This window comes from Nuphar pumila, chromosome 3, assembly GCF_984573655.1.
Source record: "Nuphar pumila chromosome 3, dmNupPumi1.hap1.1, whole genome shotgun sequence".
Classification (NCBI taxonomy): domain Eukaryota; kingdom Viridiplantae; phylum Streptophyta; class Magnoliopsida; order Nymphaeales; family Nymphaeaceae; genus Nuphar; species Nuphar pumila.
This window is the reverse complement of record NC_143251.1, coordinates 122,373,453-122,400,058: the sequence shown is the minus strand read 5'-3', so window position 1 is coordinate 122,400,058 and position 26,606 is coordinate 122,373,453. Positions and strand designations below refer to the sequence as shown.

Genomic DNA, 26,606 nt, shown 5'->3' with positions numbered 1-26,606 from the left:
ATATTTCATTATACTATCTGCATGAAATGATTTGTATTTATATGATCTATTTGCATGATATCATGAATTATCACGTGAAGTACCATTGCTACTGCATAATATCTTGTGACCGTAAGTTTTAATTAGAATCCCTTGTATGCAAATAAATATTATTTACTGATACAGTGGCATGCATGCCCTGATTATAGATGTTCCAGTTTTCAATGTGTTCTGTAAAGAATGAGAAGAGAATATGAATGCTGTTGAGAAGTGTAATACGAATGTATCATATGTATTTGTAGCTTTTGTGCTACCCTTGGTCCCTCACTCATGCTTGTACATGGTATTATTTATGAGGGGCATTCTTGTGCTTTAGCAGGTAGTTTAGATAGTCAATCAATTTTGTCTTGTAGTGTAACCATTGTTAAAGTTGTATATATAGGTGTATATATCATTGTCACCGATATAGTTGATATTTTGAAAATATTGTGATATTATTGGCTATTTTAAGGTAGCCAATAATAATCACCAGTAACAAAATATCATGATAATATCGTGGTATTTTTTGAGAATTTTTTTATTTATTTTAGGTTTGCATTTCCTATTTTTTTGTTTCTTTTATATTTTAAAACCTTTAAAACATGTTTTTTTAGATTTTTGAAAGAAAAATAATGCAAAACATATTATTTTCTTAGATTTTTTGTTGTTATTTATATTTTTTCAATTTTTTAAACTCCCAATATTTTCCTGAGATATTCCAAAGATTTATCAACTTTTGAAAATCTCTTAGAGAAATACCCTCGTCGGGAAATTACCTTTACCGATACAAGATGACTATGGTATATATATATAGTTATATATACCTATATAATATGTTTGTGTTTATATATATATATATATATATATATATATATATATATATATATATATATATATATATATTTCATAATTGTAATAGGTAATACTCATTAGGGGTATTTTAGTCATTTTACATTTTATAATCGTTGTTTAAGTTGTACCTATAGGTGTATTTACATTATGGAATTATCTAAGGGTATTCAAACTTTGAGGGTCAAGTATGCAAGTTAAGAAAAACCTTATATGAGCTCAAGCAGGTTCTCCATGCATAGTTGAAAATTTTTAGCATTGTTATAAAATCACTTGGGTTTGAGCAAAGTTATCATGGACAATGTTGTAAGTATCATATCTTATTGTATGATATGTATCGTTATTATGGAGAATATCGATATGATACACACTCGTATCACGATATGAGTGTGTATCGTATCTATATTGTATGATACAACCTCGTATTGTACTATATCGTATGATACAGGGTGTATCGTACGATACATGATCGACACACTTAAAAAAGAGTTGAATCATAATTTTTTAGTTTTGAGTTTTAAATAACTCTTTAGGGTCAACTCCCTAATTTGTGTAGAAGTCATTAAAGATATACACTTACCCTAGGACTCGTGAGAGCGATTTAGGGGTCGATGTAATATCGTGTGTTTTTAAACTAAGTTAAATTCTAGCTTTTTGAAATTTTGGTTAAGTGTTGTAGAAACAACGGTAAAATTCTCGATATTAGGTGGCGTCAATTGAATCTGGGCTTGGCTCAGGTCTCGTCGACAAGAGCTAAACGAGCCAATTGAAATGTGATAAAAAATTTTATTTTTGACCTTTAAAATCAAGCAAAATTTGGGTTAAATTCAAGCAAAATTAGGAGGTGAAATTCAAGTTGTATATCAATAGATGCACCTCGAAATTCTAAATTCATCGATATTTTACTTTTCTGAATTCGTGCTACAGTTGGCCCAAAAATCATATTTTTTCAAGAAAGGCCTGCCTCGATGAAACCTAGTCTGGATTGGATCAGATCGGATATGATATGTATGGTCCAAGTTAATATGGATCTGGACTCAGTTTAAGACCCATATTAATTAGGATCTGATCCAGTTCAAGATCCATATGGATATTGGATATGGATTTTGTTTGGATTCAAATCTAGATCCAATATCCAAGTTCAATGAAATTAAAGTTTTAAATTCAATATAAAGGTTTAATTTAAGGGGAGTTAAAGTTAAAAAGACTCCCAGAGGGGTAAGATACCCTTTGAAATTTTTTGGATATTTATTAATTAATAATTAATTAAATTATTATTAAAAATCAATTAATTCTAAAATTTATTAGATGTGGTAGTTACCAAATAATTAGGGTTTCTAGAAGAGCCCAATTTGGTTGAGTAAACAAAAAAACAAGGTAAGTATTAAAAGAGGTAGTAAGTAGAAAAAAAGTCAACATAAAGAAATTAGAAAAAAGGGGTTGGAGATATTGACCCACATGGGAAAGCTCTATTTCCAGACCCATATGGGAAACCCTAGAGGGGTGTCACCCTCTAGAGGATTCCCTCTATAAAAACCTCAAAAAAAATATGGGAAAGAGAGAGAGGAGGAAGAAAGGAAAAAAAAGAGAGAAGAAGAAGGAGAAGACCCTCTTCCTCTCCGATCGTCCGATTTTTTCTTCTGATCTTTTTCAAACTTTAACAAAGGTATGGGCTTCTCTATTGATTCGAATGGGGAGAAATAGCTTAGGTCAAGTTTATGTAATATTTTAGTAGAAAGAAAGACGTGTATTTTAAAGAGGTAAAAAAATCATCAGTTGACATCGTACTAAAATTTTATGATAAAATGCAATGTTGTTTATATCGTATCGATACAAGAGATCAATACGATATACACATGTATCTCGATACGAGTGTGTATCTTATATATTGCACGATATGGTGCCTGCAGACTTAAAAATGGGAAAATCGTGCTTTTTATGTGTTTGAATTTTAAAGAGCTTTTGAGGGCCAAAACCCTCATTCGTATAGAACATATTGGAGAGCTTCTCACGCACCCTAAGTGTAATAACTGTAATTTTTAAATGTTAAATAAATTCATTATATGAAATTGAACCCTATGGATCATGAACCAGATCTACACATGATCCAAAGTCTAGAAGCTCGATCTAAATAATATTCGGATCTGGATCTTTTACCAGATTTGGATATTGATATGAATCCATATCCAAAAATAAAATAGATTCTTTAACAAATCCGAATATTATCCAAATGGATATTTTTAATGAATCTGGATATTATCTAAATGGATATTTTTAGTGGACATGGATATTATCCAAATGGATATTTTTAGCAGATCTGGATCCATATTTCAGGGACATACCTATAAATATTTAAATTATCCAGGGGCAAAATAATAATTTCATGACCCAAGGGTATATACTGGTAAATAACAAAAATGTAATATGGTAAAATGGTAATTTTTTAGATACTTAATATGAAATACTGAAAAATATAAGGTTAACTTTTGAAATTTGTATAAATAAATAATAAAAAAAATAAAAAATAGCAGGCATTGAAGAGCCTCCCCAGGACCTCCTCACTTGGGAGTGACACCCAGGGAGGGGGCGACACCCCCTTGGCCTATAAATTCCCCCCAGGAGGTGGTTTTTCTCACTAAAAATTGTCCCTCCCTTAGAGCTTCTCTCTCCCCCCATACCCTCTCTCTCTCTTGTTTAATTATCCCAACCCTGCTCTATTTCCTATTCTTCCTATTTTGACCTCCGAACCCTGCCTGCCTAGTTAGGGTACCTGCTAACCGATCATTTACAGTTCAATAGCGAAAGCCCTGTCTTTTTTAAGGTAGTTTTGAGACCCTACCGTGAAAGCATTGCCAAAATCTTTGCTCACCGTCAGAGGTTTTGAGAATGCACAATAGAAGCGTTGCCAAAATCATCACGTTCAAAGGCGAACTTAAGATTGTTGAAGCCTTGCCCAAATTTTGACTTCCAAAATAAATAAGCAAGGTATGTACACGTAGAACTCATTTGTCCCTTGTATGGATTTATAGAATCTCTTAGCTCTCTCCTGAACCCTTAGGATTTCTTTTGTGGACTGAAATGTGGTGACTATGTCAAAATTTTCATCAATTTACACTCTTATATATGGGGTTTTTGTCAAAAAATTTAGAATAACTTTTTGGATTTTTCATACTAAAATAGGGCAGGTATTGTCCAAATTTTTATAATAATTTTTTAATATTACGATCCGAGATAGGGTAAGTAATACCCATGATGCAAGACAGAGTAAGTAGTTTTGTCTTATTTGAATATGGATTCAATTTGATTTAAAAGGAACTATTACTATTTTTAGAGAATTTTAACTGTGTAGAATTTAATTTGATATATTGTGGAGGATACAAAATAAAATCGTAGGCCATGAGGTTTTGGCATTATTTTTTCTAAGATAACTGAAAACATCTGGCACTCTTATTTATAGGAATTATGGGTTCAAAGCCTTAATTTAATTAAATAATTTTATGAGACTTGTATGTAATATGTATGCTAAGATCAACATACGTATGTATGATTGTGATTGAGCCATTAGTGCTAACCTAGGACTCTGGAATTGTCCTGAGATCTATTAGTTATTGAATGTATGCCTCATATTGATAATTCATGTTATTTGTGTTTAATTGCAATTATAGTAAATCTATAATTATATATTGATATATGTTTAATAGCATGAAAAGTTATATGGGTATTGACCCAAAAGTGCAACTATTGTGAATTTTTTAGCATGTACTTATTTTAAAAATGACATGCATTGAGAATATGATCTCAAAAGGATAAGAAAAGTTGCATAAATGATTTAGAGCTCGTCACATATGAAAGTTTGTGGACAAGAGAGTCGGTCAGATATGAACCAACGTCAGTACCAATCCCATGGAATTTTCAATAGTCTTTGTGGGGGATAATTCTCAATACCAAATAGTCTAGACACTTAAAGGTTAAAAAAGACCTTTGTCCCTCAACCACGGCTGATTAGGGGAACGGACTCGGCTAAGAAAGCTGGACAGTCCAACCATATACATGTGTGTTAACAGTTACACTGTGATTTACCCGTGGAGTGATTCCTTGACGAAGGAATTACGGATACTTGGTGCAGGCATAGGGGTAAAATATGAAAATGAAATGTTTGAATAAACATCCCTTGAAGGTTTGAATGCTTGTAGTTTTGACCGAGCTAGTGGTGCCTCGAGTTATTGAATCGAGATAGTCACTTAATTTTATGAAATATTTGTTAGCATGACATTTAATGCAAAAGCAAATTAATTTGAAAGATATTAATATGCTTCATGAATATAAGATAAGCATGTAGATACATAATTATCTGTTTAATTAATTGCTTAAATTGATTGTTATAATTATAAAGAAATATGAGGTGAAAATAATTTTTTATGATTATTTAGATTAAATTATTCTGGTTATATACATAAATCATAAGTGATTGTGAGATACAAGTAATTCCTTATGATCATTCAATTAATTGCAAGTAATTAAATTAAGTTCAGTTAAGAAGATTGCCATGTGAAATGAAATAAGGATATGTATTAATAAATGCATAGTTCAATTGTGATTGCAGAAAACACATAAAGGAGATGTATATATATTGTGTAATGTCACATATGAGAGGTGGCATATTTTTGTGTACGCGATTCCGTATACACTAGATACCCGATAGAGGTCTATTAGTATGTATTGCGACATTAAGTTGTCTCACTTGTTTTACTTTTCAGGTTCACGGAAGTGAACAAACGAATGCTACAATATGCGAGGATTCAACTGAAATTTTGATATGGATTAGGTTGATTTAAACTGTTTGTGAGTCTTTGTACTTTTTGCTTGTATAAACTATGATATTCATTCAATGGGATGAAATATTTTTGAAATAATTGTTGTGGTTTGTTTTTTTGTTATTTTTCAACCAATAATGAGCCTGAAGAATTCTATTTTTAACTTTCGTTGTGTTTAAAAAAAAAATTGAAGTGAAAATTTCAAGTCTGAATTTTCGGGGCATTACACTAGGAGCCGTGACTTAAAAAAATGAAGTGAAAATTTTAAGTCTCTGAATTTTAGGGGTGTTACACTAGGAGTTGTGAGACTGTTTTTAGGGCCGATCTTTGCGTCGAGGAGAGGGCTTTCGTGATTTCGTCAAGTAAGACTGCATTTCCATCGTTTTTTCACTCAAAGAAGTGGGTTAAGGTAAAAAAAATGCATTTCCACCATTTTTTCACTAAAAAAAATGTGTTAAGATAAAAATTCTTTATTATAAGTAAAATTACAAAGCTACTCTCCAAAAAAAATCTGCATCGGGAGCCCTTGCCCCTTACAATCCCCCACCAAATTAAACATTTATATCAAGGTAGAAATCAAGCTCCACACTCCTCCAACAAAGATGGCATCAGATGATTCGACTTGGCAATGGGGCACTCAAGTAATGAGTGGAAACCGATTGAAAATCGAGTGCAACTATTGTCATAATATTTTTTTATGTAATATGAAAGTATGAGTCTTGTGACATTCTTAATTACAAGATATTTAATATTTTGCATTGTTCTTGTGAGATAGTTGATGTTTGATGATGTCTTATGCAGCTCATAGAAATATAAATGCTTCATATATGATTTTATGGTTGTATTTTGTTCATTTCATCATTGTTTCATGTGTCATGTTTTTTAGAATTTTTGTTATTTTTTGTTTTTTTTTTTAATTATGGTTTTTTATGATACGATACGATATGTATCTTATTTTGAGATCGACCGATACAGGTTATGATACGATACTTACAACCTTGATAAAATGTTCACATTTTTTACATCAAATTAACATCCTTATGATCATTTAATTAATTGCAAGTAATTAGATTAAGTTCAGTTAAGAAGATTGTCATGTGAAATGAAATAAGGATATGTATTAATAAATGCATAGTTCAATTGTGATTGCAGAAAACACAAAGGAGATGTATGTATATTGTGTAATGTCACATATGAGAGGTGACATATTTTTGTGTACGCAATTCCGTACACACTAGAGACCCGATAGAGGTCTATTAGTATGTATTGTGACATTAAGTTGTCTCACTTGTTTTACTTAAAAAATTTCAGGTTCACAGAAGTGAACAAACGGATGCTACAATATGCGAGGATTCAATTGAAATTTTGGTATGGATTAGGTTGATTTAAACTGACTGTGAGTCTTTGTACTTTTTGCTTGTATAAATTCTGATATTCATTCAATGGGATGAAATATTTTTTAAATAATTGTTGTGGTTTGGTTTTTTGTTATTTTTCAACCAACAATGAGCCTGGAGATTTTTATTTTTAACTTTCGTTGTGTTTAAAAAAAATTGAAGTGAAAATTTTAAGTCTGAATTTTCGGGGCATTACACTAGGAGCTGTGAGACTTAAAAAAATGAAGTGAAAATTTTAAGTTTCTGAATTTTAGGGGCGTTACACTAGGAGTTGTGAGACTGTTTTGAGGGCCGATCTTTGCGTCGGGGAGAGGGCTTTCGTGATTTCGTCAAGTAAGACTGCATTTCCACCGTTTTTTCACTCAAAGAAGTGGGTTAAGGTAAAAAAAAATGCATTTCCACCATTTTTCACTAAAAAAAATGTGTTAAGATAAAAAATCTTTATTATAACTAAAATTACAAAGCTACTCTCCAAAAAAGGTTTGCATCGGGAGCCCTTGCCCTGCATTGTTCTTGTGAGATAGTTGATGTTTGATGATGTCTTATGCAGCTCATAGAAATATAAATGCTTCATATATGATTTTATGGTTGTATTTTGTTCATTTCATCATTGTTTCGTGTCATGTTTTTTAAAATTTTTGTTATTTTCTGTTTTTTTTTAATTATGCTTTTTTATGATATGATACGATACGATATGTATATTATTTTGAGATCGACCGATACGGGTTATGATGCGATACTTACAACCTTGATAAAATGTTCACATTTTTTACATCAAATTAATTTGAAACAAAGCTTGTTTCTCAATAAATAAGTATTGATAAACACATCTAATGGTTTAAATTTAGCATAAAACACCTAAAACTTTGATATTTAGAGGGTCTTAACCATGACTTAAAGAAAAAAAGGATAGGATGAATCCCCTTTAACATTAGATGGATTCAACCTTATTAAAATGACTAAAAAGTCATTAAAAGAATGATATTTTTTAAAAATGCATGCTTACTTTTATAGGTATTATAGGTCTTTTGAACTTGGAGGGAATTGAAAAGTCAAACACCTTTTCCAAAAAAGTAACTTTATGAATCTATCAAAGTTATCTATTTTATCTCAAAAAGTAATCATGTGTTTTTAAAAATACCTTTTGTTAAGGGTATTTTAGTCATTTTAATAAGGTTGAATTCATCTAATATTAAATGCAAGTAGTTTAATTTTAGATTAACCCTGTATATAGATAGATAAATAGATAACTAAAAAACAAATTTTATATTTGTGTGTGAGTGTCAAAAATGCATGCATACATGTAAACAACAAAAATAAAAAAAAGGAAAAAAGATAAAAAGAGAGAAAAAGGAAGAAAAAAAAGAAGAGTGGAGGGGCTAGATGAGGAAGAAGAAAAAAGAGAAAACAAGAAGGGAAAAAGGAAGAACATGAAGAAAAAGAAGAAGAGAAAGAGAAGTGAGGGGTGAAAGGAGAAGGAAAAAGAAAAAAAAGGTAAAAAAGAAAAGCAAAAAGAAGAAGAAAAGGAGAAAACAAAAAAAGAAAGTTTTTTGGGGTGAGAGGAAGAAAAAAAGAAGAGGGAGACAAAAAAATAACAACCATGTCTTTGTGGCCTAGGTGGAGACAACCTAAGAAACATAGGTTGAAAAGCAAGGCCCTACCACCTAGACCCATAAGCCTAGGTAGTACCGCCTAGGTACAGTTTTTGATAACTAAGATGGTCACATGGATACACCCACAAGTCCCACAAAGGAGATACACCGGAAGAAGGCTCAAATAGAATAATATTTTATTGATCACTAAAATCATGCAAGAAGCATTATTCTTAAATTCCCATGTGATGTAAAAACATGTAAGATAATGTTTTTACTAAAGAGACATAAAACCAAGAAATAACACAAGCCACAAATACCACTAAGGTCTCTAGAGAACCCTCGCAAAGCCTATTACATGTACAAAATTACCATTTTGTCCTTAATGGACAGAGCCTATTACATCTACAAAATTACCACAATACCCCTAAAGGGTATTACATATTACAAATGAAAAAAAATAGTTTAGAATTATTATATATATACATATATATATATATACATTTTAACAATTGAAGCATGTGTTCTCAAAGCAGCAGATTGCAGACTTGTTTACAAAGAGTTCGACTCCCTTACACTTTTAGTTATTTCTTTCTAAACTTGGGATGATTCCTTTAGCATCATCTCAAGTTTGAGGGGGGGGGGGGGGATTTTTAGAAGTGTAATACAAATGTATCATATGTATTTGTAGCTTTTGTGCTACCCTCATACTTTTACATAGTATTATTTATGAGGGTCATTTTTTGTACTTTGACAGGTAGTTAAATAGTCAATCAATTTTGTCTTGTAGTGTAACCATGAGGGACGTCCCCTTTAAGATGTATTCTTTGTCATTTTGCTTAAAAACGAAGTTACTCTTTACTTCTCTCTTTGATGTCTCTCTTTATGAAACCCTAATGCACCTTTGATTCTTGAATAGATGCTAACATAAAAAGAGTAACATTTATCAATATTGACCATAAAAAAGCTTTTATTTATGACCCTGTTTTGGTTAATCTTCATCTTTGCGTGATCATCTGTATTCACTTTTTTGGTCATTTATATTGGTGCAGCTATTAAAGACCGTGTTGTTGGGAAAACATCCTTTGGATTTGGGATAAGAATTGAGGACCTTAGGGAAGCCAGGTTTGTTTAAATGATTAGTTTGAATCATGCGGTCTTTTATTTCTCCTTATGTTTTGCCTTCCAACATATTCAATATTGCAGTTTGTATCACGGAAAATTAGTTATTAGAATTAAAGTAATAGTTTGTCAAACTTTGAAATTCAGAATACTTGGTAAATAAATGTCTTATAGTAGTGGCAATTTCTATCTAATGTTACCTTGCAACTTGCCTGTTGTAACGGCCGTTGTTATGGTTAGTCATCCTTATGTAATGCTCTGTGCTTACACTTGTTTAAATTGGTGGTCATGATTCTCTTACCTCTTTATCTTGCTTTCTGGGTTATGGTGTTGTTATTATAGAAATCACAATTCGTTAATTATGTATTATTTTTTAATAAAAAATCAATTCTCTTGCTGTAAGTTCTCATTTATTTAAACTTATTTCTGAACAATCATGATTGTATTTATACATTTCTTTCGTTAGTATTTTCACCAACTTCATGAGTCTAATTTAATTTCTCTTGCTCTAAATGAAGCTATCAAAGGGCAGATCCAAATTATGTGATGCTGACACCAACCAAAGAGCACCTTGCTGAAGGTGTTCTTCGGACGATCGGGAAACGGCCAATGCTGCAATCGGATGTCACCACTGGAAACTTTGACAGGTTACCGAGAGATTTGAGGCCCATTGAGAAAGTTTTGTGAGTTCTCATCAATCACACCATGAAAATCTATGTCCGTCATTCAATGCCTAGGGGAAATGAAAATGTGAGCCGACTTTGAAATACTAATAATATCACGATATTTTCAAAATATCAACGATTGGTGGCTATGATTCCAAGTAAATTGTAATAATTGGATGGATCATTCTTATGTTCTTGCAGCATGTTAGATTGAAATCTCTGCAAGAACCACTTTTTGTCTCTAAGATTTTACTTCCACCGTTTAAAGTGTCTACTCCAGTTTACCTGTCTTTGTTGTGCACCAAATTCGATTTTATTCGGCTGTTTTTCAGTTTTTATTGTAGACACCTCAGGCTGATATCTTCCCATGATCAAATCGGCTTTCGACTTAGATGAGGAGAGTTAGGACATGATATTGGTATTTCTTGTTCATCCCCGAACGTACATTACATAGTCTCCATTGTTTCATAAGGAACCATTCTACCGAGGTGGTATCCCACCTGTGTCAAGCTGAAGGCCCAGGATCAAATCCCTCTGCCACATGGGGCAGCTGTTGTTCTGGTAGGGGTCCGCCTAACCCCAGCTTGCCTTTCAAAAAAAAAGGGAACCATTCTCGTATGAAAATGGTTGTTTTCCAGCACTCCTGCAAGATAAGTGCAGTGGGGTGGAAAGGCATTGGCCCATGCGGACCTCACATTTTCCGCACCCACTGCAGGATTTTCATATACTAAAACCATTTCATAACCTCCTCTTCCTTTGAGAAACATGTTTTTCAATGAAATAACATGGTTTTATGATCCGAGAAAGTATCACATATTGTAGATCATTGATTTAAATCTGACTATATGTCATAATCAGACGTCCTAAGTGCCTATTCTCACTAAGAAAAATATGTTGATCACATCTATAAGGTTAGTTTCATGAAAAACAACCAAAAACAAAAATAAAAAATAAAAGATGAGACTTTGTACCTACAAACGGTGGCACCAAATATGGGAATATTTCTAATAGCAAGATAAAAATACTTACTTTAGAATCTGTACTCTCTAATATAAGGCAAGTACGTGTATGCTAGGGGTAATATTTGCTACCCTCGGGTAAGGAACTTCCTAGTGAAAAAAACTAATATTTTAGTTTTTTTTTCAGTTTTTTTGCTCATCAGACCCTCCAATGTGATCTACATATTAAGTTTAATACAAACTGACTTTTGGATCATGTTTTTCTGATGTATATGTCGGATTTTACAAAGATTGAAAAATCAACAGCCTATAATATACCAAATTTTGAAACAAAATAACCGTAGTATTGTACGACAAAATGAAGTGTTTCTCAAAATCACCCATAATGTTTGAAATCTCCTCATCCACATTTGCAAATGTCCGACTTCTTTAGAACCATTGCATCCTTCGCAAGGGCGAATATCCTTAGGTTTGTGCAACGTCTCTATGCTCTTTGAAAATAAGAGAATTTTCTCTCAAATATATGATTTTTTTAAATATGTAATTTTTTTTCTAATTATGTGATTTCTTTTTAAATATGTGATTTTTTTCTTAAATATGTGATTTTTTTCTCAAATATGTGATATTCTTAAATATGTAATTTTTTCTTAAATATGTGATTTTTTTGTCAAATATGTGAATTTCTTCCTAAATATCACATGACCAAACCTCTTGAGGTTTGTGTGATATGTTCTACGCTCTTTGAAAGCATGCGAATTTTCTCTCAAATATATGCATTTTTTCATAAATATGTGAATTTCTTCGTAAATATCTAAATTTACTCTTAAATATGTGATATCTTTAAATATATGATTTTCTTCCCAAACATGTGAATTTTCACCTAAATATATGAATCTTCTCTCAAATACATGTATTGCCTCTTAAGTATGTGATTTTTCTTTAAAATATGTGAATTTTCTCCTAAAGATAAATAAAGAACGAAAAATGATCGTACTGTGTGGCTAATTTGACGTGTTTATTTAAAAACCTTACAATTTTCAATATTCTCTCTATGTTCAAAATTGCAAATATATGGATTTAAAAAGACCTTTTTACTCTTTGCACATGCGGACTTTCTCTTAAATATGTGACTTTTTTTGCAGAACAGTCTTTGTTCTCATATTTATATCTCTCTGATATGACGTCAAAAATTTATGTTTTTATAGTCATTGAAAATTTGAGACACAATCCTATAACTTTCATGTTTTGAGTTAAAACCGAAGACCCTCTAGGGTTTTCGTTTCTGAGTTTCAAAATCGAAACAAAACATGCCCTGTAAACTAGAACAACTAAATAATGGATAGTTTCAGTTGATGTTTTGACCTAGAAAATGAAGAATTTAAAAAAAAAATAGGAAAAAGAACAAAGAAACTAGACAAAAATATCTTTTCAACGATACCTAATTTATTGAAAATAACAAAGAGATGTTGAAATACAACCCTGACAATATTTCTAAAACTTGAAGAAGTCCTCATAAAATATATGCATACTCGAGGAAGTTCATATAAAATATGTGCAGATTTCCTCAAGTCTGCATAAAATATATAGAGACTTGAAGAAGTCCTCAAAATATGTGAAATCCTCATAAAATATGTGCAAACTTTCTCAAGATTTTATGTTGACTTGAGAAAATTCACATAAAATATATGTGAATGAAGTTTGCACATATTTTATGCAGACTTCCTCAAGTCTGCATATATTTTTATGCGATCTTCCTTAAGTCTACATATATTTTATGCAGACTTAAGGAGGTTCACATATATTTTATGTAGAGTTCATTAACTCTTCATAGATTTTATGCAGACTTGAGGAAGTTTACACATATTTTATGCGAACTTCCTCAAGTTTGCATATATTTTATGCAAACTTTCTCAAGTTTTAAGAACATTGTCATGAATGTATTTTAGTGCTCTTTCATTATTTTTTAGTAAATCATGTATCGTTAAAAAGGTATTTTTGTCTAGTTTCTTTGTTGTTGTTGTTTTCAGAATCCTTCATTTTTTAGGTCGAAAGGTTATATGAGATTACCCATTATTCGGTTGTTCCAGTTTGTAGAACATGTTTTTATTTTAGTTTTGAAACTCAAAAACGAAAACCCTAGAGAGGTTTTCAGCTTTGACTCAAAACATGAAAATTATAGGATTGTGTCTCAGCTTTTCAACGATTATAAAAACACAAGTTTTTGATGTCAAATCAGAGAGAGAGATATTTGAGAACCGATATTATTTTGCAAAAAAAGTCACATATTTAAGAGGAAGTTTGCATATATATAAAGAAAATTGCATGTATAAAAGGTAAATTTGTCTTTTTAAATTTAGATATTTGTGATTTTAGACATGGGGAGAATATAAAAAAATTTAAGGTTTTTAAGAAAACACATCAAATTAGTCATACAGTACAGTCATTTTTTGAATAAAGAAGGAATAAATGTAATGCAAATAAGGTCTCATACAAAATGTAAGACTAACTTCATAGAAGTTAACAATTTTTTATAGAAAAGTCTTTGTGTCATGATATTTTTCAATAAGTGTTTTTAGTTATATCTCTTAAGTTAAAGCAAATAAATAAAACATTGAATTCTAACTAAGGTATCTACCTATAATACAAGAAATAAATGCCAAAAAATATTGTATTTTTCTAGCAAGGATTTTCAGGAAAATATAAAAACAGTTTTTAAGAGAAACCAACTTCCTAATTGGATCAAAGATTGGATTCAGAAGAAACTTTTACCCAAGGATTTCCTTGGATACACACACAACAAACAAAACAACCAGGATCGGAATAGGAGCTAAGGATAATGGGACCACAAGATCTCGAAACCCAAAAACCAAATCTCACCCAAAAACTAGAGTTTTGTTGGATTTTCCTGAATCCAATATTTGTATCAAATTTTGGCACTCATTTTGAATTAAAAAAAAAGATTTTTAAAAAACTTAAAATAAAAACAAAGAAAGTAGACTCAAATATCTTTTCAATGGTACCTTACATGTTAGAAAACAACAAATGGTTGTTGAGATATAGCCCTGCAATGTTCTTAAAATAGGAGAAAAATAGGTGCCGAGGCACTTGTTCCAACTCTTTTAAGCTATTTTTTTCGGCTAACAGCTCTATAAATCTAAAAAAGCAGTAAAAATAATAGAAAAAGATTGAAAAGTTAATTTTTTAAAGCAATCAAGATCACCCCGATTTGATGAATGGTTTGAGGGAAATGACTATCGAAAGACAGAATGTCCGATTGTTATTATCTGTTGAACAAATTTTTGTTCCATTTTTTCGACTTAAAAACAAAGACCCTACAAGAAATTTTTTGTTTGACTTCTAGGAAAAATTGATAACTTTCAACAAGTTAAACTTACATTTTGTGTGAAACATTGTTTGAATCACATTTGTTATTTCTTTATTTATTCTTAGGAGAAAATTTACATATTTGAAAGAAAAATGGCATATTTATGAGTAAAATCACATATTTGATAGAAACATTACATATTTAAGAGGAAATTCACATATTTAGGAGAAAAAAATATATTTAAAAAAAATTACATATTTGGAATGAAATTTTTATATTTTTGAAGTGTATAAAATGGTCTTAAAGAAATCAAACATTTATGAATTTGAACATAGGGAATTTAAAAATTTATGAAGCACTTTGGAAAACATGTTATTTCAAAAAATGTGTTTACGTAAAAAAAACTATGATCCAAGGGTCTATTCCTACTATTTTGACCATGCTAAAGACATTCCTGAGGTCAGATCTGGTCTCTTGTGAGTTCCAACTAGGGGATCCCCTAGAGTAGCAAATGCTATCCCTGTATGTTATATATGTATTTCTACACGCGTCAATGTAGTTTGGCCTTGATAAGATTCTCTCTCTCCAAAACAAGAGCGTACAGTGGATGTGATTGAATGCCCTGGTTTTCAAATTTGAAACTTGTGGAACCGAGGATTTAAGGTTCACGTATGTATCCGGACCCGTGAGGGTAGGGTCATATGTCTATGATCCTACGTTCAAAAATGAATCTCAGATCTTAAAAAGGAACCACTTGGACTTAGCATTGGCCCACATCAATCAGAGAAGTTCAAACACACCTTGATAATAGTGCAATGAATAACCCAAAGCTTTCAGGTACCAATCCTGAAACTTTCTAAACTTTTTGCCAAATTAACCTAATCTTTTTGTGGCGTACCCTGCTTTTGACCCATGACCTGAACTAAGGCTATAACTTTCATTGGATATCTGATCCAACTTAGCTGACCCAAGTGTGTCTTTTTCTTTTATATATTTTTTATGTAAATTTCAATAATGCGTGTGGAGTTTAAGAATCCATTTTCTCGACCCAACACAACCTGAACCCAAAGTGCTTGTTATTTGAGCCGGTTCGGGTGCACCCTGATGGTTTGGATAGCCAAATCGTTGACAGGATCATTGGTTTGATTTGTCTCGTGTCCACATCGCATTAACACCGACCCGAATTGAACCGGGTGGGTCCCGTTTGGGGAGTTGGGTGCATGCATTTTTTCCGAATCGACGAGATATCTATCGGTGGGGACGCCAAAAACAGTGGTTTTACTTTTTAATTCCCCGTTTCCTTAGTTTACCCCTGAAAGCAACGCGCCCGCAACTCCTTAATTTTGAATCGCTGGGGTCCAAAACTGTAATTTCCTTTTAGCAACGGCATTCAAAGCCAAGATATTGTGTGCGCCATCTCTGACCGAGAGTGTGTTTTGGGCGAACTTCCTTCGTCTCCTCCTTTTTTGAAAGAGAGGTAGAAGAGGTAGTGCCAAATTCATATTCTTTCCCTCCCACTGCGCATTTTCTCTGATTCTGTTGTTTGATTTGTTAAAGATAATGAGTTATTAGTTTCTTTCTACTGTTCAAACCGGCGTCTTCCTGTTGTCCAAACCCCCTTTTTTCTAGGGTTTTACTGCCTCTTTCATCCAGAAGAATCCAATGGATTCTTGTCTTTGTTTTTGTCTTTGGAATCGACTCGGAATGTGGGGTTCTTCTGATACCCAACCAGGATAATGGAAAACAGTCACCGGCCAAGGCCGATTCGATTTGGTTTCGCATCTCGAGCTGCGGGTTTAGCGTCTTAGTTAGTCATTTAGTGTCGCAAAATTATGGTTTGTGTGTTGCCTTCGGGCGGCTTGGGATGTTTTTCGCTTTGCCGGAACATGTTGTCTTGTTTGTTCACTTTGTGGTGTTGTGCTTTTTGATATGCTCATGGAGATGTAAACAGCATGAGGGTTTTTTTTTTAAAGGTTGGTGGGTTGTTTTGGGGTTTGTTATTATTTCAATGCAAGTTGATGGTTGCATCTTGATGTGCCTTTTTTCTGTTAGTTATAACTTATAAATTAGTGAGTTTGTATTGGTTTGACGCTAAGGACTCCTAATGCTTGGGGATGCTTGCTTGAGCTAGTGGCTTCGGGATGTTTCCTGATACGCCTTCTGGTTTGAAACCTTGCACTTGGACTAGCTTGGTGCTTCTTGTATGAGATGTAGTTATTATGCTTGATAAATTGAAGTAGTGTCCCAATTGGTTGTGATACTTATTTTTCTATTTTCTCCAACTAGTTGTTTTGGTACCAGGAAATTTATAGAGATCTCAGTTGATTCTTTTCGATACGTGTGCTTCTAAGGTAATATTCTTGGTCAAGTAATGTGCATTTTGGTGAATAGTTTAAGTGTCTTTTTGGCTAATTTCCGTAGCTTCTAACTATGAGGAACTACCGATTACTATTAACCAAGTGGAAAGTTATGCCTTGACAGCCAAGATCACCTCAGGAATCTCAGTTTGAGTCGCATTACTTGACCCATTCTGTGCCTTGATTAGCTACGCAGGTCCGGAAAGTTGGTCTTAGTCCATTCTCAAATTTCCTAGAGTACTATTCAATTGACATGATCTTTCTAGTCTTCTCGGCCTTTTCAAGCCTGGACTTGTATGTGGGTGGTTTCATCCAGTCATACAAGCCAGTCTGGTCCCTTAGGTAATGCTTATGTCTTGGAACCATTAGGAATATGCTATGCACTCTAGTGCATTTATTCTGATTTTCTTCTAGTTATATTGACATGTAAACAGTTCATTAATATTCTTGTTCAATTGCTACTATTCTTTTAGGTGAAGTATGGAATATCTTCGTGGAACCAATTATCTTTCTGCTATCTATTTTTCTCGGTTTTCTGCTTATATGATGTGTTCTCTGCTAATAGTTTGGCATTATTTTGGTGATTTAAGTATCTTAATGTAATAATCCATCAATGCTGGTCAAGATTTACAATTACCTGCTCAACTTGGGAAGAGGGGTACCTAGAGTTCAGTTGACTGAGGTCAACTAATGTAATGTACGCTGTGTTGTTTGCTTCTGTTGTCCACGTGGTTTGGTTGCCATTCAATATGTATAAAGACCTACGTGCAGAAATAAATAAAAATAAACAAATGCGTATGTGGGTGTGCGCCTGTTATTTCAATTCCATATTTCTTGTGTTGGAAATTTTATGCATGTGTTGCATCCTCGGGCAGTAGGTCTTGCAATTCAATAGTTAGGGAATCAATTGCTAGAGACCCATGCTCGTTGACACTAGATCTTGGCTGTGGGCCATTAGACTTGTGACATATAGTCAGGATTAGAGGAACTGCCTGTGTGTTGGTTAATACAACTCAGCCACGTAGTGGCTTGGTCACTCTACCTTCTACTGCCCATCTTCATACATAATTCACCTTACACTCTGAAGCAGCTCTAGATTCTGTGAGCTTGGATTTGGGCTTGAGGTGCTTTCAGATGATTTCAATGGGCTCACGAGTCTTCAAATACTGGACTAGAGGATTGACATATTTGTTCTGAATCAACTGATCAGCTTATTTCTGCTGTTTTCCACTATAAACTGTGATAAATAATTTGTGGTTGATGTTTTATGCAGATTTTCGTCTTCCCTCTATATATGATGGCAGTGGAAGTCACAGAAATTCTTCTAAATGCACAATCCATAGATGGTAGAGTAAGAAATCATGCAGAAGACACCATTAGAAAGTTTCAAGAAAATCACCTTCCAACATTTCTCTTATCTTTGTCTGCGGAGCTGGCTAATGATAGAAAGCCAATTGAGAGTCGAATGCTTGGAGGTTTAGTTCTGAAAAATGCTTTAGATGCCAGGGAGCAGTCCAAGAAGGCAGAATTGGCACAAAGATGGATGTCTATAGATGAAGGTGTAAGGAAACAGATCAAAGAGTTTTTGTTACTCACTCTTTCTTCCCATATCTCAGATGCTCGATCCACCTCATCCCAAGTCATTTCAAAGATTGCTGCCATTGAATTGCCTCTCAACGAATGGCAGGATCTTGTTAGGGTGCTTTTGCTGAACATGGGTGAGCCACAGGTTGCAGTGCCTGATCGTGTTAAGCAATCTACCCTTGAAACCCTGGGTTACTTGTGTGAGGAAATATCTGCAGATGTTCTGTCACAAGATCAAGTGAATTCTATTCTTACTGCTGTTGTTCAAGGGATGAGTGCTACTGAAAGAAACGATGATGTGAGGTTCTATGCTACTCGGGCTTTACATAATGCTATTTTCTTTGCTCGGAGCAATTTCAACAATGATACTGAGAGGGACTATATCATGAGGGTTGTATGTGAGGCAACTACATCATTGAACACAAAGATCCGTCTGACTGCATTTGAGTGCTTGGTTTCGATTGCATCAGCCTATTATGCTAGGCTTTCACCTTACATGAAAGAATTGTTTATCATCACAGCTAAGGCTATTAAGGAAGATGATGAGCCTGTTGCACTACAATCTATTGAGTTCTGGAGTACTATTTGCGATGAGGAGATTGATATACTAGAGGAATCTGGCGGCTACATTAATGGCGATCCAAACACTCCGTGCTTTTACTTAATTAAACAGGCTCTCCCTGTTCTGGTTCCAATGCTCTTGGAGACTCTATTAAAGCAAGAGGATGGTCAGGATCAAGATGAAGGGGCTTGGAATATGTCTATGGCTGGAGGAACATGCATGGGTTTGATTGCACGAGCTGTTGGTGATGACATTGTTCCTTTTGTGGTTCCCTTTGTTGAAGAGAACATAACAAAATCTGACTGGAGAAGAAGAGAGGCTGCAACTTATGCCTTTGGTTCTATTTTGGAAGGTCCATCACCTGTTAAATTGACTCCCTTTATTGATGTTGCTTTAAGTTTTATGCTTCAAGCTATGAAAGATGAAAGCCGTCATGTCAAGGGTACTACTGCGTGGACTTTGGGAAGGATTTTTGAGTTCATGCATGGTCCTCATATAAGGATTTCTGTAGTTACTGAATCAAATTTTCCACACATACTCTTAGTGTTGATTGAGAGCCTCAAAGATGTACCCATTGTTGCAGAGAAAAGTTGTGGTGCACTATATCATCTTATCCATGGTTATGAAAGGAAAGGGGCGCCATTCTCTCCATTGATACCATTCTTTCCAGATGTCATGCATGCTCTTTTAATCACTGCTCAGAGGAATGATGCTGGTGAATCAAGGCTTAGGGTGTCTGCATATGAGACATTAAATGAGGTTGTTAGATGTTCGACTGAGGAAACTGCATCAGTGGTCATTCAACTAGTTCCAGTGCTGATGTCTCAACTAGATGTTGCTCTCAATCTGCAAAAGTTATCTTCTGAAGAGAGTGAAGCACAATATGAGCTGCAAGGCCTTCTATGTGGGTGTTTACAGGTTGTGATCCAGAAGTTGACATCCTTTGTTAATGCTAAATGTGGCTTGGTTCATTGTTCAGATCAGTTGATGAGTCTTTTTATCAGAGTTCTTTCATGCAGAAGCTCTGCTGTGCATGAAGAGGCAATGCTTGCCATTGGGGCATTGGCATACACGGTAGGTGCAGGTTTCATAAATCATATGCAGGATCTCAGCCCATTTCTGGAGATGGGTCTTCGAAACTTTGATGAACATGAAGTCTGTGCTGTTACTATTGGTGTGACAGGCGACTTATGTAGGGCATTGGATGTTAAAATCCTTCCATTCTGTGATAGCATCATGATGTTGCTCTTGCAAAATCTGTCTTGTGATCAGCTGCACCATTCAGTGAAGCCGCTCATATTCTCGTGCTTTGGCGATATTGCACTTGCAATAGGTGAAAATTTCAATAGGTATCTAGTTTATGCAATGCCCATGCTTCGTAGTGCTGCAGAACTCATTATGCAGTCCAGATTTGAAGATGACGAAGCAATTGAATTTGCTAATCAACTGAGGAATGGAATATTGGAAGCTTACTCTGGGATCTTTCAAGGCTTCAAAAATTCACCCAAGACTCAACTTTTGATGCCTTATGCTGGTCACATTCTTGATTTCCTGGAGAGCATTTACCAGGAAAGGGAAATGTACGTACTTGTTCTTCTTTACTCTTGGTACTAGTGCTATAGTTGCAGGAAGAGATTCATCATAAAAAAAGTGCTATAGTTGCAGGAATTATAATTTTATGCGATTGCTAATGTTAAAATTCCAAAATTTAAGATCTTTTTACCTTCTTAATTTTGCCTTGTAAGAATTTTGTCCTTGTGCCATCTGATCCATTTCAGGGATGATATGGTGACAAAAGCTGCAATTGGAGTTCTTGGGGACTTGGCTGATACATTCGGTGTGAGTGCAGCTCCTCTACTTCGGCAGTCTGTGTTTTACAGAGATTTTGTTGATGAATGCCTTTCTTCTGATGATTGCACGATTAAGGAAACAGCTGAATGGGCTCAGATAACTGTTCGCCGAGTTGTTTCCGGGTGAACAGGGTTTCTGAAGCATCAGACATGCAATGTCCTGTTTGTCATCATTGGGTTCCTGCCAATCAGCATGCTCTATACTTTAACCGATCATGAAATGAATCTTAAGTTCTTCCTTCAGTTGATCATGAAGCAAATGATCTCTAAATTCAATGTCTTGTCCTGATCTTTGAGGAACTTGTTTGCATCTTCTCTCTTCAGCAACTTGGTTTGCTCTCTTCCTGTCACGGTTGTGCTGTTGTCTCTTCTCATCAATTAGTTCTCATTTTTCTTCCAACTTTTGCCTTCTGTGAGTTCTTAAGAATATTTATCCCTATGAGAGGCATGACAGTCATGTTCGAATTTCGATGATAAATGAAGCTGATGTTTGAGTTGGTGGAGAGTTTCCAGATTTCAGTTTAGCCTTTGAGCTTGTCCTCAGTGTTCCTGGTTCAAGGTTCTTTATGTTTACCCTGTTTGCTGTTGCAAATGAAAAAACTCCCTGTTGGGATTCCACAAATCACTCGTGCTACTATTAGTATTAGGCATTGGCCAAGGCTGACTTCTATCTGTTTCTTAGGCAGTGGAAAATTGTAAACGCCATGAGGGCAACTGATGCCGAGTTTCCTTTTGCACCTATTTTCCAGTGCCATTCAATCTGTTACATGTATTACTTTTAGCAGAAACTATGTAAAATTTTCACTTGCTTATGATATGCTTTAATTATTGTTATTCTGTAGAAAGTTGATATCAGCATTGATCTCATAATCTTTTTCTCTGCAATTATTTACATTTTGCGTATAAGAATTGAGGCTTGAATATTATTCATGTGTATTGAGGGATGCATTGGTAGTGGAATTGTGCTTTTCTATTTGTGCTTCGGTTGAGGAGAGAATCTATACAACCATTGCTTTTGGCTCAACCATCTTTGGATAACAAGAGTTTTGCTAACTGCGTTATAATTTGATTGCTTGGTTAAAATGAAAATAGGAAAATAGAAAAAAATAGACAAGGTGTTTTGCTTAACTGAAAATCAAAGCGGTACATATATGCATTACTTGCAGCCACCATGTGATGAATGACATCATAGCAACCATGGTTTTGCCTTTGATTTCAGTCGTTCATTTGAATGCTCTAGATGTACATCTAGAGCATCAGCAGCTCTGGAAAAAATTGCGGGATCCATCTAAGAGATGCAATCCAACCATGGTCGCCTGGATGCCGTTAGTCGTGTGGATGGACGGCATCAAAGTGGCTCCTAATGGTAATCCGATAGGGGTGCCCGTGACCTGATCCACACTCCAAAATCAAGCAGTGTTTATATAGTCTAGATTGGGACATAATCCAACCCGACCTTTTCCAGATTCATAGGATACAAAGGGAACTTATTCGGTTATTCCTAATATCTTGAACAGATTTGAATTACGATGGCAAAATTCTCTTCAAAAAAAAAGAAAGTGATGGCAAAACTCTGAGTTGATCAGGATCATCAATGGGTGTGCCAAAGCAAAGGATAAGTCCATCAACTGTTCTGCATCATGTTTTGTGAAATAAGTGCACTGTCTTCATTTTAAATGGATTCTGGGTTCGCTACTCATATGCAGATTAGGGTTTGCTCCGAAGATAAGATGTGTTTTTTTTTATGACGAGAAAGCCTCTCCGAAGAAGCTAGGAAAACCCTGGGTGGGGTCCCACGACCACCCTGCCTTACATGGCCCACCTCTAAAAGCTACGGACACACCTGTACACCAGCAAGGTTTGATCCGGTGCCTTTGAAAGATAAAATGTGTTGTGCTTCAAGAATTCAGCTTGTTCACTGCCTTAAAATCAAGCAGCTTACAACCCGATAACTTAAATCGTCCATCGATGAAGTTGTGTTATGGTGTGAAAATCACTAGTTGTTTGGATCCGGGAACCGTTTACATTCTAAAACTACCTTAGTGATGGTCTGATGAATGTTGGGAAAGGAGTTTATGCACTTGATTTTGAGGTGAGAAGTGAGGTCCTCTTCCATTTGTATCTGTACTAATGAATGGATTTGGTAACTGGCACCTCGTAGAGGTGGTAGATGCCAAATCCAGGATTTGGCAACTGCCACCTTTTCAAATGTATACACTGCCTTGGACTGCCAGTTTCCAAACGGAGCCAACTGGACTATGAATAGCTCTGAAAAAATATTTGGGGCCCATCTGAAACACAGGAAAACCAGTGTTGAATGGCATTAGGGATGGCAGTGGACTTGGGATAAATGGGGCACCGTTTGGACCCGGAGTGGAGGACATGAAACGAAGATGGAGGCGGGAATGGAGGTTAAAATCAAAACCCATTCGGGATGGAGGCGGAAATGGAGGACATGAAAAGTTTATAATATATTATCTATAACCATATTTTTATATATAATATACATAAATTTATATTATATTTTATAATATATATATATATATATATATATATATATATATATATATATATATATATTGTTGGGTCGTCCGGCATCACCTCCCCTTAATGGCGGTGGCATGCGCTGAGACAGAGAAAACACAACAAAACTGTGTTAAACAAAACAAACAGGGAAGACTGTGATACCTGAGGCAGCCATTGGCGGGCTGCTATTGCCGGTGGTGAGGTTCGACTGGAGCATAGGAGATCGTTGCTGGTCCGGTGGTGATCGATCGAGCAAAAGGAATTTATCTACTCAGCCGAGCTGCAGCCACCACGAGCGCAGACTCCCTTAGGCTGCCGGTGAGTAGACCACTTCCCTCTTAGATTACAGATTCTTGATGCCTTAAAGGGTTGCTCATGACACCTTTATATAGGACATAGGGTGGGAACGATTTGCATAACCGTTCCCTCTTGATCCTATGTTGGTTTATCGGAAGAGATCATCCGAGATGTGGGGATGAATCCACATCGTGGATAACCACCACGTCAATCATGGTGGTTAATCCAACATTCTCCCACTTGATTCGACGATAAACCCTTTAACCAAAAAACCTTATGGGAATAACTTGATGAATAGAATGACCTTTTTATTTTATTCTATAGGTCCTTAGTTGAATATCTAATCCTTATGAGATTAACAACAAACAAGTAATAACGTGAATCAATGAACTGAAAGTGATCACTTTATTTTATATGCATATGTCAAAAAGAGTTTAACAAGTTCATCCTCATTATATGTTCGGAATATAATCCCGGTGCTACCTTTAGTAAGAGGATCAACAATTATCTCTTTGGTACCAATATTAACAATATGCACTAAATGATTCTTCATCCTTTTTTTAACAACAAAATACTTCAATTTCATATGCTTACATGACGTAGTATTTTTGTTGTTGTTCGAAAAGGATACCGCAGCTTCATTATCACAGTAGACCTTCAGTGGCTTCCCAATAGAATTAACCACCTTTAACTATGATATGAAGTTCTTTAATCATATAGCCTGCGAGGTAGTCTCATACAATGCTATGAATTATGCCTCCATAGTGTGGGCAACAGTGGTCGTCTGCTTCCCACTCCTCCAAGAGATCGTGCCCCCAACAAGTAAAAAGACATACCCAGTAGTAGACTTTCTACTATCAAGGCATCCTCCTAAGTCTGCATCTGAGTAGCCAATGACCTTGAGATGATCAACTTTATGATACGTCAACATATAGTCTTTTGTCCCTTGCAAGTACCGCAAGACTTTCTTGGCAGCCTTCCAATGGGTATACCTGGGTTAGACTGAAATCTGTCAAGCACCCCTACTGCAAAAGAAATATCTGGTCGAGAACATGTTTGTACGTACTGCAAGCTGCCAACAACTGGTGCATATGGATAAGCACTCATTTGTGCTTTGTCAATATCATCTTGTGGACAATCCTTTAGGCTCAGCTTGTCACCTTTTGATATAGGTGTTGAACTAGGAGAACAATTCTCCATCCCATATCGCTTTAACACCTTATCTATATAGGATCTCTGGGAAAGGCCTAAAAAACTTTTTGCTCTGTCTCGACGGATCTCAATGCCAAGAACATAAGCAGCTCCACTCATATCTTTCATGTCAAAATATGATGCAAGAAACTATTTTGTCTCTGAAAGCAACTTTATATCGTTGGTTGCAAGTAAAATGTCATCCACATACAACATCAATATAATGAACTTACTCCCACTTTCCTTAAGGTATATACATTAATCAATAATGTTTTCTGTAAACCCGAAAGTCACAATGACTTGGAAAAATTTAATATACCATTGTCGGGAGGCCTGTTTAAGTCCATATATTGATTTGTTGAGCTTGCAAACCAGACAATCATTTTCAGATAAACCAAGAGGTTGATCCATATATACCTTTTCATTCAGATCATCGTTGAGAAACATTGTTTTCATATCCATCTGGTGTAGATCCAAGTCATAATGAGCTACAAGGGCCAAAATTATCCCCATTGACTCTTTAGTTGAGACAGAAGAAAACATCTTATTGTAGTCAATGCCCTCCATCTGGGTGAATTCTTTAGCAATCAATCTTGCTTTATGTTTCTCTGTGTTACCTTTGAAGTCCTTCTTGGTCTTAAAGACCCATTTACACTCTACGGGCTTTACTCCCTTAGGTAACTCGACAAGATCTCACACTTAATTTTTAGTCATAGAGTCTAACTCTTCTTTCATGGCTTCTATCCAGTGTGTAGATTGTTTGCTTTTCACAACTTCTATAAAAGTCAATGGGTCATCATTCATATCTATGAAATCACCAGACTACTGAAGGTGCACCACATAATCAGGATGTATGGCAGATCTCCTAATCCTTATGGATCTCCAAACAGGTAGTTCTTCAGGTTCAGATTGAACCTGATCATCATGTTCGTGCTCTTCTGCATTATCCACAATAGGTTCACTTTTGATCTGTACATCAATAACCAAATTATCAACCACCTCATCATTAGGAATAATAATGTGGTATCTTTCAGTGTTTTTCTTAACAGGTGACAAAATTGGATCTTGTACTTCTTCAAAACCAAGGTTTTGAAGTGCACTTAATCCTAGTGAACCATCTTCAAGGAATTTTGCCTTATCTGTTTCAACAATCTGCGGTGAATGAGATGGGCAATAAAACCTGCACTCTTTTGATCTGTCTGGATAACCAATGAAATATCCACTGGTTGTTCTTGAATCAAAGGCTTTAACGTGGAGATTATACAACTTAGCCTCTGCAGGACATCCCCATATGTGCATATAGGACAGTGATGGTTTCCTACTTGTCCACAACTCGTAGGAAGTTTTAGGCATAGATTTCGTAGGAACCTTATTCAAAATATGCACAACAGTCCTTAAGGCTTCACCCCACAATTTCATGGGAAGTGTTGAATAATTCAACATGACCCTGACCATTTCTTTAAGTGTACGATTTCTCCTTTCAGCTACATCATTCTAA

At 34.8% G+C, this 26,606-nt stretch overlaps 2 protein-coding genes across 3 annotated transcripts in view; both read left to right on the top strand.

The window, feature by feature from the left end:
* LOC149843567 (beta-galactosidase) overlaps positions 1–10,738 on the top strand; it is a 114,954-nt gene extending 104,216 nt beyond the window's left edge. Inside the window, exons 13-14 of the mRNA XM_089999908.1 lie at positions 9,723–9,795; positions 10,311–10,738. Of these exons, the coding sequence (XP_089856034.1) occupies positions 9,723–9,795; positions 10,311–10,479 (242 nt within the window). The 3' untranslated portion in view covers positions 10,480–10,738. The remainder of the gene's footprint in view (positions 1–9,722; positions 9,796–10,310) is intronic.
* Positions 10,739–16,168: 5,430 nt separating this feature from the next.
* Positions 16,169–21,928, top strand: LOC149843566 (importin subunit beta-1-like). Of its 2 annotated transcripts, none has more exons than XM_090001866.1 (3): positions 16,169–16,227; positions 18,372–20,824; positions 21,023–21,928. In XM_090001866.1, exons 2-3 carry the CDS (start codon positions 18,393–18,395, stop codon positions 21,219–21,221), a joined length of 2,631 nt encoding a protein of 876 aa, XP_089857992.1. In that variant the 5' UTR covers positions 16,169–16,227; positions 18,372–18,392; the 3' UTR covers positions 21,222–21,928. The 2 variants fall into 2 exon arrangements, with proteins under 2 accessions (XP_089857992.1, XP_089857991.1); XM_090001865.1 differs by lacking the exon at positions 16,169–16,227 and adding an exon at positions 16,335–16,714.
* Positions 21,929–26,606: the final 4,678 nt, after the last annotated feature.

Excerpts from the sequence above, each read along its gene's own strand:
- LOC149843566 (XM_090001865.1), top strand. The coding sequence starts at position 16,694 with ATGAGGGTTTTTTTTTTAAAG. Across the intron at positions 16,715-18,371 it reads TGAGGGTTTTTTTTTTAAAG|ATTTTCGTCTTCCCTCTATA; the intron begins GTTGGTGGGTTG and ends TGTTTTATGCAG. Across the intron at positions 20,825-21,022 it reads ATTTACCAGGAAAGGGAAAT|GGATGATATGGTGACAAAAG; the intron begins GTACGTACTTGT and ends GATCCATTTCAG.